Source organism: Arvicanthis niloticus, chromosome 13 (assembly GCF_011762505.2).
Source record: "Arvicanthis niloticus isolate mArvNil1 chromosome 13, mArvNil1.pat.X, whole genome shotgun sequence".
In the NCBI taxonomy this organism is placed as follows: Eukaryota; Metazoa; Chordata; class Mammalia; order Rodentia; family Muridae; genus Arvicanthis; species Arvicanthis niloticus.
Window position 1 is genome coordinate 72,572,771 of NC_047670.1, and position 16,608 is coordinate 72,589,378.

Consider the following 16,608-nt stretch of genomic DNA (forward strand, 5'->3'; position numbering starts at 1 on the left):
TTGTTTCGTTCCTTGTATGAACAGCAATAGCTGTGCTCGGCATCTGTGCAAGAAAGTAAATTCTCTTCTAGACAGTATTATTTTGCTCAGGTCCCAGGGTCCTTCAGGTTACACTCACCTTGACACTTCAGTCCTGGCCCACTTTACATCCTTCCCTTAATGAGGCTGTAACCTTAAGAATGAAATGCAGCGTGTTAGAGACGTGGTCTTTGGTGTGCACCTTTACTCCAGGATCATAGAGTTGCCCATGGCCATCTGGTCTAAGGTAAAGAACCAGAGAGAATTTACCACATCACCTATCATTATCGTCTGCTCGGAATTGGTCACTCTTTGATATTTCATTATCAGTTTATCTCTGGTCTGACTCTTAGGGTGTAGCAACAGAACTTGTCAGTATGAAGATCTTGCTCTGTGTGAAACCACACGGTCACAAAGAAGTGGTGAATTGTGGGTGTCATTTTTAAAATCCAGTTTCTAGCAAGCACCTCCACAAATGCTCCAGTCCTCAGCTGAGACAACATCTAGAAACATAACTGTGGAGAGCCAGTGGAGACAGCCACTCAGCCAGCCGCAGGGCATGCAAAATATCTCCTTCAGAACTTGCCTTCTGTCTTTCCTGACTAGGCTTTAAACTTTTCCTTATCTCAGTTTGTCCAACCAAAAATTGACTATAACATCACATAATTTGCGTGGTTTTAATAATTCACTTAGGTACCTTATGTGCAGTGTTCAGCATACACTTCCAATTGGTCATGCTTAGAGTTCTATACTGTTTATTGACTGAATTTTGACCCAGGACTATTACAAAAAAAAAAAAGCATGAGTTATTTTCAAATTATTTATAGCTAGCATACAAAACAATTGGTACCATTCTCTGTTCACACACATATATCATATACTTTACGTTCATGCCTCATCTGTGGTTAGTTCCCTTCTTCCCCATTAATGGTCCCCAGCCCACCCCAAGAGTCATTCAGAGGCAGTTGCATCGTGTTAGTAAGCAGAAAAATAAAGGCCAGACCAAAGAGGAGAAGAAACGGAGACAGTAGGGGGCTAGTTCCAGCAGACTTGTAGGTGATCTCGAAGACAAAATACAGACTAAAGGAAGGGGAAAAAAGTGTCCCAAGAGCTCTCATGGGATACCTTCCAAGGCATGACAAATGTGGCTGTCGTCGTTTCCAGTAGAAAGAGCCTCTACCTGCTCTGATCTATGGAGTGAGTATCTCAACAGAACTTTACACAGAGAGACAGAGCAACAATGCTTGTTCTCTAGGAAGGTGCCTCCTGTCACTGATGAAGAAACATCAACTCTTGTTTGCTATGGTTTTAGTATGTATGCTTGCCCGACCAAGACCTGCATGATTCTGGGCTTGACCTCACTGGGGTGACGAGGAAGACAGACACATGACAGAAAGGCTGGGGCCGGGTGGGCTATGCACTCTGATAGAGATGCACCACAGCCTGGAAACTCAGCAGGTTTATTTTAGACCTCTGAAGTGAGATGTGTTTATGGCATAGAGAGAACAAGGATGTGGAGTTATAGTATAGGGCTGAACAAGGAGGTGGGTTGATAGCAAACAGCTGAACAGAAGATGGGTTTATAGCATACAGATGAACAAGGAGGCTGGTTTAGCTGATCTTGGTAGGAGATCTCTGAAGTGATCAGTCTCAGGCTGTACTCAGACCAGCAGAAGGTCTGGACATTCCCCTGAGCCTGACCCAGGGAAGGCATTGTCCTTCCTGTGGGCATGAGGCATTGGGTCTCTTGACATAGCCCATGTCCATGTTAAACAAGACACACCCACTCCTCACTTCTTCTGCTCCCCACATACTCCCAAAGTTTGTGTGTTGGAACCTCAGCTTTTCAGCATGTCGGGGTGGAGAAGTAAGACCTAGGTGATAGCATTTGAGTCACAGACTGGAGTGCTTATGACTGAATTACACCTTCCTCGTGGACCTGGGTTAGTTCTTTTGGAGTGGGAGTTCTTGCTTTCATGTATCTGGATCTGTCACACTAGAGTGTGTTGTCATAAAAGGAGCCTGTTCTGAGAGGGCAAATCTTTTAAGCTTAGATTCCATTTTAGAGAAACTGACCTAAGTTTGAACTCAGGTAAACTAACAGGCCAGTACCTGGCATTAGTTTCCAAGTTGCCCCCCAACAAAACCTGAGCCTAGCTCCAGTCTCTAGGTTAATCCCCAACAAGACCAGCGTTTCTACATTATACTTTTAACAGGATCAGCATCTCCAGGTTATCCCCCAACAAACCTGCACCCCAGGTTACAAGCCCACTCCCTGCCTAATGACCGCCAATGCAGAGGGGAGCAGAAATTAAGTTTATGATGTGACTCCTAGCAACAAGCCAATTATGTTAATGGCCGTCCAATTAGATGCTTGCACACTTGCCCCTTGCTTGCTGCTTACTATAAAGCCTTGCCCGGATAGATATTCAGGCCTCTGCCACCACAAAAACCATCCTGTGTGATGATGATGTGTTGGGGGGTGGGGAGCAGAGCTAGCTCGGATACAATAAAGACCTTGCTGTGAATTGCATCAGATCAGCTCCTGTCTGTTTTTTGGGGGACCACTAATATTTCCCTGGCACTACTGTTCTCCTATTTTACACACACACACACACACACACACACACACACACACACACACACTTGCTCTCCTAGTTTTTGACATCAATTCCAAGCAGTATTTGCCAATGTCACACTTAGTCAGAAAGCCTAAGCACACTTCTTTTCTTTCTAAGTTCCCAAATCTCAGATATTTTGTCACAGAGACAGAAAGTGTGCCAGGATTATCTTCCAGGCTCAGCATTCAAAGACATTTCAAGATTCTTCTAATCTTGTGCTACTCTAAATCAACAAGAAAACAATGATTCTCAGAATAAACAGGTAGGCAATTACTCAGGCAATCACACCATTAGTTGGGTTTTGTTTGTTTTCTTTTTTGTTTTTTTCCCATGATGTCCATATTTTAAATATTTCCCTGAGGGTGTTACATAAGTAGACCAGACTTCTCAAGTACAGTGATGCAGAAGGACATCAACACCAGGTAGCCAATGAGTGGCCAGCTGAGCTTGCACATCTAGGAGATAAGTGAATTGGTGTCTTAAATGTCTTTTTTAAAAAAGATTATATATATATATATATATATATATATATAACGTATGAGTACACCGTAGCTGTTTCCAGACACACCAGAAGAGGGCATCAGATCCCATTACAGATGGTTGTGAGCCAACATGTGGTTGCTGGGAATTGAACTCAGGACCTCTGGAAGAGCAGTCAGTGCTTTTAACCACTGAGCCATCTCTCCAGCCCCCTTAAATTTCTTAACTGCTTTTTTGACTTAACTAGCATAGCAATTTCCTTATTTGTATTGAACATGAAAGCCTTTTAATTCTGTTTTTTTAAAGATTTTTTTAAAATTCTCTCTCATATATTACATCCCAACCAAAGTTTCTCCTCCCTCCCTTCTACCCAGTCCCCTATACCCCAGACCCACCCTTCTTCCATTTCCTTTCAGGAAAGGGCAGGCCTCCCAGGGAAGTCTAGATTTATCTTTATGTTATGTGTATAAATGCTTTGCCTGGATCTGTGTGCTTTATTTGCTTTATTTTTACTTATGTGTGTATATGTGTTTGTGCACTTGTGTGGGGGAACCCTAGGAGGCAGGTAAAGGTATCAGATCCCCTGGGACTAGAGTTATAGGCAGTTGTGAGCCTCCTAATGGAGGTCCTGGGAGTTGAACTCTGGTCCTCTACAACAGGATGAGCAGTCATGAGTCATCTCTCCTGCCTCTAAATTTCCTGCCGCTTTACTTTGGAAACTCTGAACTTGCAAGTTACTTGTTTTCCTCTTTGAATTGTATATGAATACAACCTTGACCTCTGGCCAACTTGACAACTCAGGAATGGCTCTCTCAAAGACCTAGGGAGCACCTGTAAAGTAAAAACACTGCAGGGGAAATCACTCCAGGTCTCTGACAACAGGGACTTAGATGATCTAATAAGAGAAAAACACTTGAAAACTCAGAATGACCCAATGCATTGGATATATCCCATTGACTAACATCCTTGATAATGTCATCCAGAACCTTCTATTAACTCACCCCGTGTTAAAAATTCTCCTGCCTTTGGCATTAGTGAAGCTGAGTCTCTCCACTCTGCCACAACAGTCTTTGAAGTCTTCCTGGTCTGTTTAACTCTGATGCAGTACTTCCTTTGGTGATATAATTAGTAGGTGTATTTAGTTTTACTTTGTGCACAAAGGGATGAGTTTAATAGACTGTCTTTGTTCACAGAACATCATCCTTGCGGCCCTGTTCACTGTTTTTGATGCAATGTCTTTGTTTACAGTATTGTCATTAAGGCTCTGTTCAGTGCTTCTCTTCAGAACACTTAACTTTCTCTTCAACATAGACATCTCTTCTCCAATATGTTTAATTCTTACCATTCTGTTTATAGGAATTCTTGACTGTTAATGCCTGTGTTTTTAAGACAATAAAGATAAAAGTGCTTTAGATATTAGAGTGAATTATACAGGCCAGATATGTTTATTTGCCCACATTATTCAAGAGATTCTGTAAACAGTAAGAACAAGAATGGGATTTTGAATGTGGATAATCCTGTGCATAAAATAGAGCTCACTCGATATTAAGACAAAAATTATTTAAAAGAGTAAATGTTGTTGCATTAAGTAATTGCATTAATTAAGATTGCTATCTTAGTTAGAGGCTCTGCTTTCAGATTCTTGAATGAAAACTTTTTCCTGAGAATTGATTATTTTCTATGTCTGGTTTCTGGTATCAGGATCTCATAAAGTTATTTGAGAATATTTGTGCTCTTCTGTGGTTTTCGAAGTTCCTTTTTAAAATGTATACTATGGCTTCTCATAAACTTTGTTAAAAATTCACCATAAGGTTCATGCAGACTTAGGGGTTCCTTTATGAAAGTTTTTAAAGTACAAACTGAACTTATCTGAGTCTATTTGGATGTGAAAATTAAAAAAAAAAATTTTCAATACCAAATATTAGCAAGGATTCAGAGAGCAGCTGGAATCTTCATATACTACTGATAGGAACAGAATCATACAGATACTTTTAAAAGTAGCAAGGCAGTTTCTTATAGACTTAAATATAACAATTGATGTAACCCCATAATTCCTCTCCTAGGAATTTACTCAAGTGGATAACTGCATATATCTTCACAAATATTTCTACTCATATATGTGAACTAGAGACTAAATGAATATATCAGTATCACTATGGTGAGGGAAAGGAAACGGACATAAGCATTTACTTTACAATGACTGCATCAATGTGAAGTTCTAGGAGAGGCAACATTATAGTCATTGAAGGTTGATCTGTGATTACCAATGGCCAGGAAATGAAAGGAACTCTGTCGCCAATCAGCCCATGGACACATTCTGTTAGCATAGAAGTATTTTATTCATGATTGTAGTGGCAATTTCCATTCTTATACATGAAGGTCTCAAACATGGCTTTATAAAACTCATCACAATATACAATGAATATATATATACATATATATATATATATATATATATAATTTTTAAAGTAAAGGAATGATCGAGCTGCACATTAGAATTGGAAATGTATATGTTAGTTATGCTCCAGAGATGGATTATTTAAAAGATATTAGACAGCATACAGTCATTCAAACCCAAGGAGGAGGAAAACAGATGTGGAAGCTGTGACGTCACTTTGAAAAGATTATAGGAACAGGAAGCTAGATAGTCTGATCAATCACAGTCCTGGGAAAGACATTGGAGCTGAAACAGAATGACCAGGCATAGCATCCCAGGAACATCCCTAGTATAGTAAAAGACATTGATACTGACACATACATAACAGGACACTGGAATTCTGCCCCCCCCCCCCAAAATGGGTTACTTAAAAAAAAAAAAAGAAAGTATTTGGGGGTTGGGGGAGACAAACTAAGAAATGTCCTCTTCAAAATAAAATAATAGACAAATAGATTTAAAGTTAATTTCATAATAAAAGAGTCAGGTGATTTAAGGCTTTGACTCTGAAGAGGATTAACTTGAAGGCCACTGAAGAAAGGGGCATTCCTCCAGAAAAATCCCAGCGTTTACACTTAGCGTCTGACTTCAGTGAGATGTCTCTCTTGTCACTCCTTATCCTGATTTCAGTCGGCTCAAGACATCACCCTGTGCCTCTGATCGACTTACTAAAAATGCCGGCAGCATCTTGCCAGCAGCTTCCTCATAGCGGCTTTCACCTCCTTGTTCTTCAGGCTGTAGATGAAGGGGTTCAGCATGGGGGTGATGACGCTGTACTGCAGAGAGAAGAGTGTTTCCACGGGAGAACCCGAGGTCCGCAAGGCGTAGCGCAGGCAGGCCGAACCAAAGTATAACATCACCACAGTGAGGTGGGAGGAGCAGGTGGAGAAAGCCTTGCTCCTGCCCTTGGTAGAGCTCATGTGTAGTACAGTGGAGAAAATGCAGCCGTAGGAACACACCACGAGAAGGAAGGTTCCAGAGGCGTGTATGACAAAAGTCCAGAACATGGCGGTGATGTTAGTGGACACATCAGAGCAGGAGAGAGGGAAGAGGGACGGAAACTCACAGTTGTAGTTGTGTATGGTTCCATGGTCACAAAAGTCCAAATTCGCAGCTAGGAGGGTATTAATGAGTGAGTTCAGGATGGCCAGGCTCCAGGATCCCCACACAAGCCCCTGACAGAACTGGTCGCTCATCATCTGGCCATAGAGTAGAGGATGGCAAATGGCTGCATAGCGGTCGTAAGCCATGACCGCAAGAAGTAAAGCCTCGGTACCTCCAATGGCAAACACAAAGAAGGCCTGGGCCAGACATCCCTTCACAGGGATTGTTTTTGTCTCAGACACCAGATTCTCCAGCATCTTGGGCACGGAGACTGATGAATACAAAAGATCCAGGAAGGAGAGGTGGCCCAGAAAAAAGTACATCGGAGAACGGAAGTGAACATCTGCCGTTATCACCAGCAGAATCGTAGAGTTTCCTGTCAGGGTCAGGACATAGATCACAAGGAAAACCACAAAGAGTACAGCCTGGACCTGAGCGTCAGCAGACAGACCAAGGAGGATGAACTCAGAGACAACACTGAAGTTCCTCATAGCTTTGGAGTGCATCTTCCCTTGGCATTTGAAAAAGAAAAGTAATTCAATGATCAGACCTCCTATTCTGTGATGTCTTCTCTTATTCAAATAAATAATTTTCTCAATACCTCAGGATCCAAATTTTGTCCACTTTTGGTCCAGACATGATGACAACTTTGATATTTTAAACAGTAAACAGTTGTTATCATGCCAGCCAACTGCCTGCATTGGCCGTTTTTCCCCTTCTGATTTGAACTGTTGGGATTTTATCATTTGGGTGTTTTGTTTTGTTTTCTTTGTTTGTTTGTTTTAGGTCTATGTTCTACTGAAGAAAGCTGAGGATCTGAAAAATAACATGACCAAAGAGCAAAATCGTGAGTGGATTTAGAAGACTAAAACTCTCAGTTCAACTGAAGAGTAACTGGACTCATGGTAGTTGCCTAGTCAAAGTTAGAGGTAGGAAGGAAAGAGAGATTTTCTTTTTAAATATATTGATGGTGGTGATATAACATTGGCTACAATTGGGGTGTGGTAGAAGAAAGTCTCTTTGGAGGAAAGAAAGAAAATGACCTGCGTGATCAACTGTTGGCCTTCAACATCTTAAGACTACAGGGTATTTAAAAAAGTGTAAAAGAAAAAGAACTAACAAAAACACCTAGAAGAGAGCACATAAGCAAAATAATAAGGCACATAAAGAAAATGATAAAGCACATAAACAATGTGTAGTTGCAGCCATACAGTTAGTTATAACTTTGTATTGTCGTTTTCTCTTGCTCTGGATGACGATCAGATATGGATGTCTTGCTCACAGAGACTGTTCATGCTCTTGGCTCTGTTTCAGCATCATCCCTGGTCCTCACACTTTTAATCACTAGAGATTAAGATGCAGTCTGAGATCAGAGTTGGTCAGCTTCTACAGAGCTTAGACATTTTCTCTAGGTTCTATGCCAGCAAAGTCAGCATTTGAAGAGTATATTTTTCAGGAGTGCTTTACTAACTCATGAGAAATAGTTTACCCACAATGCCTAGAGGGGGTTCTTGCTTTCCATTCTGAGATATGTCCCTCATCTCCTGACAACAGAAGAAAGCACTTGGTAGATAATAACATCAACAAACCATTTCTCCCGAGTACAGAGACCATGGTGTCTGAGAGTCAGAACGGAAGCTGCATCACTGAGGGAGTTTGAGACACTTGAGCAAAAAGAAGCGCCCCTCTCTGACAGAGTTAGCCCCAATGCAATCACCAGGAATGATTTGCCTTGTAGAATTGTTTCCAATTTTAGAAATTAGATTAAAAACATAGATCTCTTGTGTGTGCTTGTGTGTATGTGGTTGTGTCTACTACCCATGCCTATACAAAACCCAGAGGACAGGAGTGTCTGTTATACCACTTTCTACTTTGTTCCTTGAGACAGTGTTTCTCATTCAACCTGGAGCAAGGCTAGTGGTCTACATGCCCCAGCTATCTTCCTGTCTCCTTGCCCCCTGTCCCCAGGTCTAGGGTTACAGCAGCCACAGCCAGCTTTTCATGTTTATTATGGGTATGTTAAGGTGGTTCCGCCTTAAATTCTCATGTTTGTGCAAAAATTCACTTACTTAGAAAAAATATAAATACTTTTTTGTAGTGGTTTCATGGGAAATATATAAGGATATTAATGAACTAATCCAGGGTCCCCACAGGGGTTTTTGTCTTTGATAGAAGAGTCCCCGAAGGGTTGGAGAGACAGCTCAATATTTAAGGATAGCATAGTGCTTAAAGAAGATGTCCTTCAGTTCCCAGCAGCCACCCGGGCATCTCAGCTCCAGATGTGACACTCACTTCCAGCCTCTGTGGGTCCTTACAAACATGCAAATATACCTACACAGACATGCATACGTATAAGTAAAACTACAAATATTTTTAATAATAGGGTCCCAGGAAGCAAAGCAATACCTCTATAATAAAATATATTATTTTCTCTCTTAGTGTTTGAAATCACACTCATTTTAGCAATTCATTTCTACAGACTCTAGATAAAATATAACATGAGCCAAACTTGAGGAGTATAATAAAAATGAGTTTAGTAGAAAGTAAATAAATTTACTGCATGTATTTAAAAATGGTCCAAGGCATTTCTTAGAATAAATCATCCCAGAATCAAACAAGAAATGAAAACTTGCCCACAGAAGGTATTCTAAAAGGTGTGCTTGAGACAAGTAATAAAAGCAGAGCCCAGACAGTCAACACCAGTGTGGAAGCAACCTGGTTATCTTGAGGCAAGTTTGGGTCAGCGTCTCCCTGGATGGGATGTCTGGAATCATGCACGATAGACCTCCAGCCTTACAAAGAAGCAGCAGGGACTTAAGATTGAAGAGGACCATGAATACACCTGCAGATTTTGTCCTGACAATCCCTGGCACACCCACACAGTCTCCTGTCTGGTGGCAGAGGTGAGAGGTGGCTTCTAAGGAGAAGTGAGCTCTCCGTGGCCCATGAAACACACCTTATTGGATGAGGAGATACAGAACAAAGCAACTACATTTTATTCTTTATATAATCACTTCTTCCTAGCCTTGCTTCAGCAGCTCTGATATGTCTTCCTGACCATTCTAGAAACAGGGATGAGATGAGAGAGGACCAGAACAGAGAGAAAGTAGTACTGGAGAAAAATATCAAACTCATTTAACCACTGTGTATGCACTTGTGTGTACACATGTGTGTGAGCACACGCATGCCTACACGCATCTGTATGTATCTATGTTTGTCTATGTGTAGCTATATGTGTGTCTCTGTGTGTGTAGCTGTGTGTCTCTGTGTGTGTCTCTCTTTCTGTCTGTTTCATTTTCCCCAAATTTACAATGTGATGGCAATATTACTTGTAAAACTCCAAAGACTTATTACTAAACACACCTCGTGTGGTATTTCTAACCTGCTCATCATTCTAATTTTAATTATTCAGTTGTTATCCACCTAGCTAAAGAGAAAGAAGAAACAGGAAATAAGATGCACCTTAAAGGAGGATGGTGTGATAATCCACTCCTCCCACCCCCATGAAGCAAGCTGGGCAATTGTAGCATTGGAAGAGAGAGAGGACCACAGTGAGAGAAGGAACATGCAGAGGGAAGGGAGGAGGGGATAACCAGCTCCAGGAGGCAGCCAGGAGAATTCTGGATGGAACATGTTTACCTGGTCTCTGCATGCTGCAGAAGGAAAGAGTGGTTCAGTTAATCTGTTCTGACAGCAAACAGCTCTGACCTCAGGAAACCTTTCCACAACCATCTAAGTCCCATAACTGGTAATTCTTTTCCTTTCTAGAAATGTTTGTGGATAAACAGAATCATATTTATAGGAATTCTCTCAGTTATAAATAAGGTCAGAATTGCTCCCAAACTTAGGCTTGTCCTTGCCCTGGAAAAGAGAAACTAGAAATCAATAAATCAAGATTCTCATCAGTTCATCTTTAGTCAACTTGTTTCTGGTCACCTCAGTCGCAGGCACACGCTCACTTCTCCCTTACGGCTTCCAGGCTGCTCTGAGTATCAGAGGGCGGTTGGCAGGCATGGAGTTCTCAGGGGTAACACAGCAGACAGCAGTTTAAGTAGTTGGTAGATGATATCTGAATTGGATCCCCAAAGACAACTGGGATGGTGCCTTATATTCCTTGAAGGCACAACCTAAAACCAAAACTTTCGAATCATTAACTTGTTATTTGTTTTAGTCTGACTTGGCTTCAAATTGGCATCCGACATGTACATGTTTATTAGGCAGAGTGTGATGTTTAGATACAGGTGTGTGTACACTGCCATGATCGAGTCAGAATAATTAGCATGTCTATCACCCCCAACATTATTTCTTGGTGGAGAGTATGTGAAAATTCTTTTCATTATTCTGAAACATAAGGTTCATTGTTGTTAGCAATGGCCACCGGAGTATCTCAACTTAGGACCACCTGTTCTTCCCCAAACACCGCCCCCCCCCCCCGTGTCTCTCTTGCTCCCACCACAGCCTGGGGAATGACCCATGTTCTACCTTTGTTGAGATCAGCTTTCCTACAGACAGTCCACACACACGAGTGAGACCATGAAGAGCTTGTCTACTCTGTGCTTGACTTCTTTCACTCAGTGGAAAAAGCTCTTCAGAATCAAGGCTGTCATAAATGACAGGATTTTACTCATTTTACAGCTGACATGTACTATACTACATTAAAAAAAAAAAAAAAAAAAAAAAAAAAAAAAAAACCCACCCAACTGTTGATGGACATTTAGGCTGACTCTGTATCTGGCCTAATAGGACTAGTTCTGCCACAAGCATGAGCATGTGGGATTCACATTTAACAGGCTCATGTTGGCAAACACGGCCAGGGTGGGATGGCTGGATCATGAAGCAGTCAGTTGTAGCTCTAGCTTTTAAAGGAGCGCCCATATGGTTGGAGTAAACATTCCTGCCCACCAACAGTATGCGAATGTTCCCCTCCCCCCACACCCTTGCCAGCAGTCATTTGTTTGCTTTGTCTTACTATGTATCCTCCCTGGCTAATCCCAAATCATAATCTACCTGCCTCTGCCTCTCAAAGGTGGGATTTCGGGCCTATGCTGTCGCCCCCCCCCCCGCCCGCCCCCGACTCTGTGTGCTAACAGCTAGTTTTTACTAAACTTAGGTTATATCTGCTTGTGGTCTGGATTTGAATTTCCCTGATGACTGGTGATGATGAGTATCTTCTCATTAGTTATTGATCATTTGCATACGTTCTCTTTATTGGCCGTTTGCCTGTCTCCTTTTGTGCAATGTCTGCTAAGGTAATCAGCCCCTCCTCAGCCACTTTTCTGATGGTCTATTGTTTTTGTTGTTAAGTTGTTAGCTCCCTCTGTATTCTGGGTATCAGCTCTTTGTCCCTACCCTGTACATGGTTTCTTTGCTCTATTGATTGTTCCCTTTGGGTCCAGAAACCTTTGAGTTTTATGTAGCTCTATTTGTCTAATCTTGCTTTTATTTTCTGGGCTTCTGAAATCTAGACCATGTTGACTGCATTGAATCCTGGGAGACTCTTACATCCCAGGTCTCTGGAACTTTCTAGAGGTTTCCCTCGATCCCCACCCCTGGCAGCTGCATATGTCCATCCATTCTCCTGGCCCTCTGAGCCTCTCTCCTGTCTCTCCCCAAACCTGATCTTGTCCCGTATTCCCCTTCCCCTCTCCTCTCTCACGCAGGTCCCTCCCTCCCTCTGCCTCTCATGATTATTCTGTTCCCCCTTCTAAGTGGGATTGAAGCATTTTCACTTTGGCCTTCCTTTTTATTTAACTTCTTTGGGTCTGTGGGTTGTATCATGGGTATTTTCTGCTTTCTGGCTGGTATTCATTTATCAGTAAGTATAGACCATGCATGTTCTCTCGGGTCTGGGTAACCTCACTTAGATGCTATTTTCTAGTTCCATCCATTTGCCTGCCAAATTCGTGATGTCCTTGTTTTCAATAGCTAAAGAGTATCCCATTATGTAAATGAACCACATTTTCTACATCCATTCTTCTGTTGAGGGACATCTGGGTTATTTCCAGCTTCTGGCTATTATGACTAAAGCTTCTCTGAACATGGAGCACATGTCCTTGTGGTATGGTGGAACATCTTTTGTGTTTATGCCCAGGAGCAATTTAACTGGGTCTTCAGGTAGAACTATTTCAAGTTTTTTGAGAAACTGCCAGATTGATACTGATTTTTGTTGTTCCTATTTTAATTATTATACTTTGAAGTTTTCATACTTGTATATGATGTATCTTGATCATATCCACTATTTGCTGCTGTCGTTCTACCTCTGTATCATGTCACCCTGCCAACTTCCTGTCTTCCTCCCAACTCCATGTATCCTCATTTGATAGTTTTAAAGGTTCTTATTATGTTTTAACCCACGGAGCCCAGTTAGTGCTTTGCATATGCACATGGGTGTGAGGCCCTGGCGGTGCATGGGGAACCTACCAATAGCCACACTCCTGAAGAAAAGTGATTCTCCCTGAGAAACCATCAACCACCAGTAACTCTTCGGCTAGGGGTGGGGCCATGGCCACCCCTTCAGCCTCTATGCTGGAATTTTTAACGGGTTTGATCCTGCATAGATCTTTTGTGGGTACCCACAGCTGCTATGAGTTCCTGTGTGCAAGTCCTGTGTCACGTGGAGAGGATGTAGAGTGAAAAATTATAAAGATCATTTTATAAAATATATACAGGCTTTTTCTTTACCCCTAGACCTGAGCAAAAGAATGCAGGTTCTCTAGTTCCAGAAAGCCAAACTAAATGTAAGATTTCAGGCCTTCACTGCCCCGAGATACATTCCTGGAAGAGTACAGTATCCCTGAGTCAGAGGACACTTGCTAGATTAACATTCCTCAAGCCTCAGGGAAGAGAACCCACCTGTGGGTGGGGAAGGCCCAAAGCAGGAAGACACATTCCTGACCACAAGTCATCTGGGTGAGACTGAGAAATAGCTGAGCAAGTGACAGGGTAAGACCATATTTTGAGAATACAGAGTGTTTTCCACATGACCCTGATTCACTTAAGTTGTGTTCTTCTGGACTTCTCCGCTATTTTTATGTTATTTTTCCTTAGCAACCTTTTACCCTCTCCTCACTCTCCAGGTTTGTGGTTTCCCCCTTTAAAAACCCTTCTCAGACTGACTGGCTTTGTCAGTTCAACTCCTGGGTGGGCAAACAAATTGACCTTGGCTGGCCAACTCTCCCTAATAAACCTCTGCTGATTGCATCCAGGTACGGTGTCTTGCGATTTCTGGGTGGCTGTGATTTTCCGAGACTTGAGTAAGGGTCTCCCAAGGTTGGGGGTCTTCAAGGACAGCACTTCAAACACTGTTCTCCATTCTCTAGTTGATGTTCTTCCCTTCCCTCTTCCGCAATGTCCTCTGAGCTTTGGTGGGGTTTGGAGATGTTGACGTAAATGTCCCGTCTGTGGAGGCTTGTTCACAGTCACTCGTTCTCAGCACTTTGAGCAAGCGATGTGGCTCTGAATTAATTAACCACTACCCACCACAGTGAGTAGCATCTCTGACCAAAATTGGAGCAGCACAACTCTATGGCTATAAACATAAGTATTTTGGAAGTCAGTTTGATGACATGAATATTTATAAAAACAATAAGATTAGGTTCACCCCTAGACCCAGTCGCATCCTTAGCTATAGGTTCTGATCATGCTCACAGTACCAATCAATGATTCCCTCCTAGGGAGGAAATCTCAAATCTCATCAAGAGAGTCTGTGAGACCCTGGCTAACCCACCATAACAACCAAGGGAACAGAAAGGGCGAATTAAAGACACAACCACCCCACTGGTCAAGCTGTCCCGATAATAGGAAGAAAGTTAAAAAAAAAAAAAAACTGCAGAATGTACTGACTAGTAACCAGCTGTGTCCTCTGCAGCCCTAGATAAACATAGCCTGCCACAAATAACCGCCTGAGTGAGCACAGCCAATAAGGTTAAAGGCTAAGTTAAGTGTCCAATAAGGTTTAGACAAGTTCTGCTGTTGCTAAAGTCTACTTATGCTAGAATATAAGAAGTGTGTGCTTCAGAAATTCGAGGTCCTTCCTTCTGCAAGAGTGAAGTGACCCTGGTGAGCCAGAATAAAATTCCTCTTGCTGTTTGCATCAAAGTTGAGACTTTTGGGTCCAACAAGTCTTTGGTTACCTATTGCGCGCACCTCTTTTGTGTCCCTTTCGCCCGCGAATAAGGACACGGAGGCAGTAATCGGGTATCACTACAGACGAGGCTTTACTTCTTGTAACAGCAAAAGCGGAAAAGACCCCAAGCCCGGGAATGGCACTGCTATATATACCCTAGAGTGGCGTGTTCACTTCTGATTGGCTGTTCACTCATCACCCCATATTACGCCCCGGGATGGGCAGTGACTTTGGCGCGCCTTTTGCCTTTTGCACCTGCGCAGTCAGTTGTTTACAAGTGGGAGGACAGGATGTCCACGCCATCTTGGCACTGCGGCTCCCAACAGTTATCCTAATAGAAAATCTTACCACTATTACACCAGTGGGTATATCTTCTCTGGCTGAGAGACACTGTAACACGCACAGTATAGTACTGAATAGTACACCGTTAATGTCTTTTCTTCCCAAGAACCCTGTAGAATTTGGTTAAACTTAAAAATTAACTGCCCCAGGACACATCCTGGGAGGAGCACATTCCTCAGTCCAAGGACACCTACTGGATTACCCTGCTGGATTAATATTCAGAGGAAGAAGGGATTAACATTCCTCAGACCACAGGGAATAGAACCCACCTGCTTGTGGGGATTGTCCAGAGCGCATAAACAGATTCCGCACTTGACACTTACAGACAAGGGCGGTCCTTGCTACCTCACTCCCCCAAAACCAATCAGTTTAAAAGTCATACTGTTCTGCCAATCATATTGTACCTAATCACTGTTTCTGTAGTATATCACTTAGACTGTATAAAAACTGCCCTTAACCTCAACTCGGGGTTCTCTTGCCTACAGTGCAAGGGAGCCCTGGTATACCAGTATCACTAAACCTCAGGTTGTTACACCGAATCCCATCTGTGTGAGTTTCTGGGGGAGCGTGTCCCCTGGTTTTGGATTTTACAGTCCAACACTATCTTCACCCCATCACCCCACTGTCTGCTTAAACCATTTGTCCTCTGTGTCCCCCATAGCTATTTTCATTTTTCCTACATTCTACCATTTCCTCTCCCTGAATGCTCCCCCAGCAATGGCCTATTTCTAGTTTCCACATATATTTCATGTTAAATACACAAAATAAATGATTTTGAAGCTAAGACCCTCATATGAGGAAGAAAGATTGCAGTGTTTGTCTTTGGGGCTTTGGTGACCTCGTGAATATGATTTTTCAAGCTTTACTCATTTACTTTTAAATTTCATGATTTCATTTTTTTCCTTTAAAACTAAGCAATATTTCATTGTGTGCCAGGTTTGTATTACTCAACAGAAATACTGCAGGAAGTATCTCCATACCCGGTTTTAAATTATACTACAGAAACGTGAGTAATAAAAACAGTATGTTACTGATATACAAAGAGATGTCTTGATCAATGGACTAGAATTAAGGATCCAGATAAAAGGTCTTATAACTACAGCCCCTTGGTCTTTGACAGTGATGCCAAAAGTACTCACTGGAAAAGAGACAGCATCGTTGACAAATGAAAGTGTAAGACCCCCATGAAGGGAGGACCTCACCCAAGCCTCAGGAATTCGTGGCCACCCCTTAACTCACAGGACACCGAACTTGATGCAATCAGCAAGAGGTATATTTCGATCAACATGTTGAGGTCAAGACCTGTAACCCACGCAGGGGCAATGGGGTCTGACCCCAGGGCTTTGGAGACAGAGAGAATTTAAAGCCAAAAACTACAACTCAGGGAAGGAACCACAACCCAGGGGGAGTGAAGGAGGGCTATTGGAAAGTACCTGTGGAAAGTCCCAGCCCATTATTCAGTTTGTGACAGGGTCCAAGGAACA

The 16,608-nt window shown here is 42.4% G+C and overlaps 1 protein-coding gene across 4 annotated transcripts; it reads right to left on the reverse strand.

Annotated features, from left to right (window-relative positions):
- Positions 1 to 5,851: 5,851 nt before the first annotated feature.
- Positions 5,852 to 10,752, reverse strand: LOC117719355 (olfactory receptor 8S1-like). 4 transcript variants are annotated; one of them, XM_076912005.1, is made up of 3 exons: positions 10,594 to 10,750; positions 7,259 to 7,473; positions 5,852 to 7,168 (listed from the first exon to the last, which is right to left on the reverse strand). In XM_076912005.1, exon 3 carries the CDS (start codon positions 7,161 to 7,163, stop codon positions 6,222 to 6,224), a length of 942 nt encoding a protein of 313 aa, XP_076768120.1. In that variant the 5' UTR covers positions 7,164 to 7,168; positions 7,259 to 7,473; positions 10,594 to 10,750; the 3' UTR covers positions 5,852 to 6,221. The 4 variants fall into 4 exon arrangements, with proteins under 4 accessions (XP_076768120.1, XP_034373421.2, XP_076768118.1 ...); XM_034517530.2 differs by lacking the exon at positions 7,259 to 7,473 and having other exon boundaries at positions 10,594 to 10,752; XM_076912003.1 differs by having other exon boundaries at positions 5,852 to 7,473.
- Positions 10,753 to 16,608: the final 5,856 nt, after the last annotated feature.

What these genes read in the sequence shown, in the direction of transcription:
- LOC117719355 (XM_034517530.2), bottom strand. Translation starts at nt 7,163, where the DNA reads ATGCACTCCAAAGCTATGAGGAACTTCAGTGTTGTCTCTGAGTTCATC.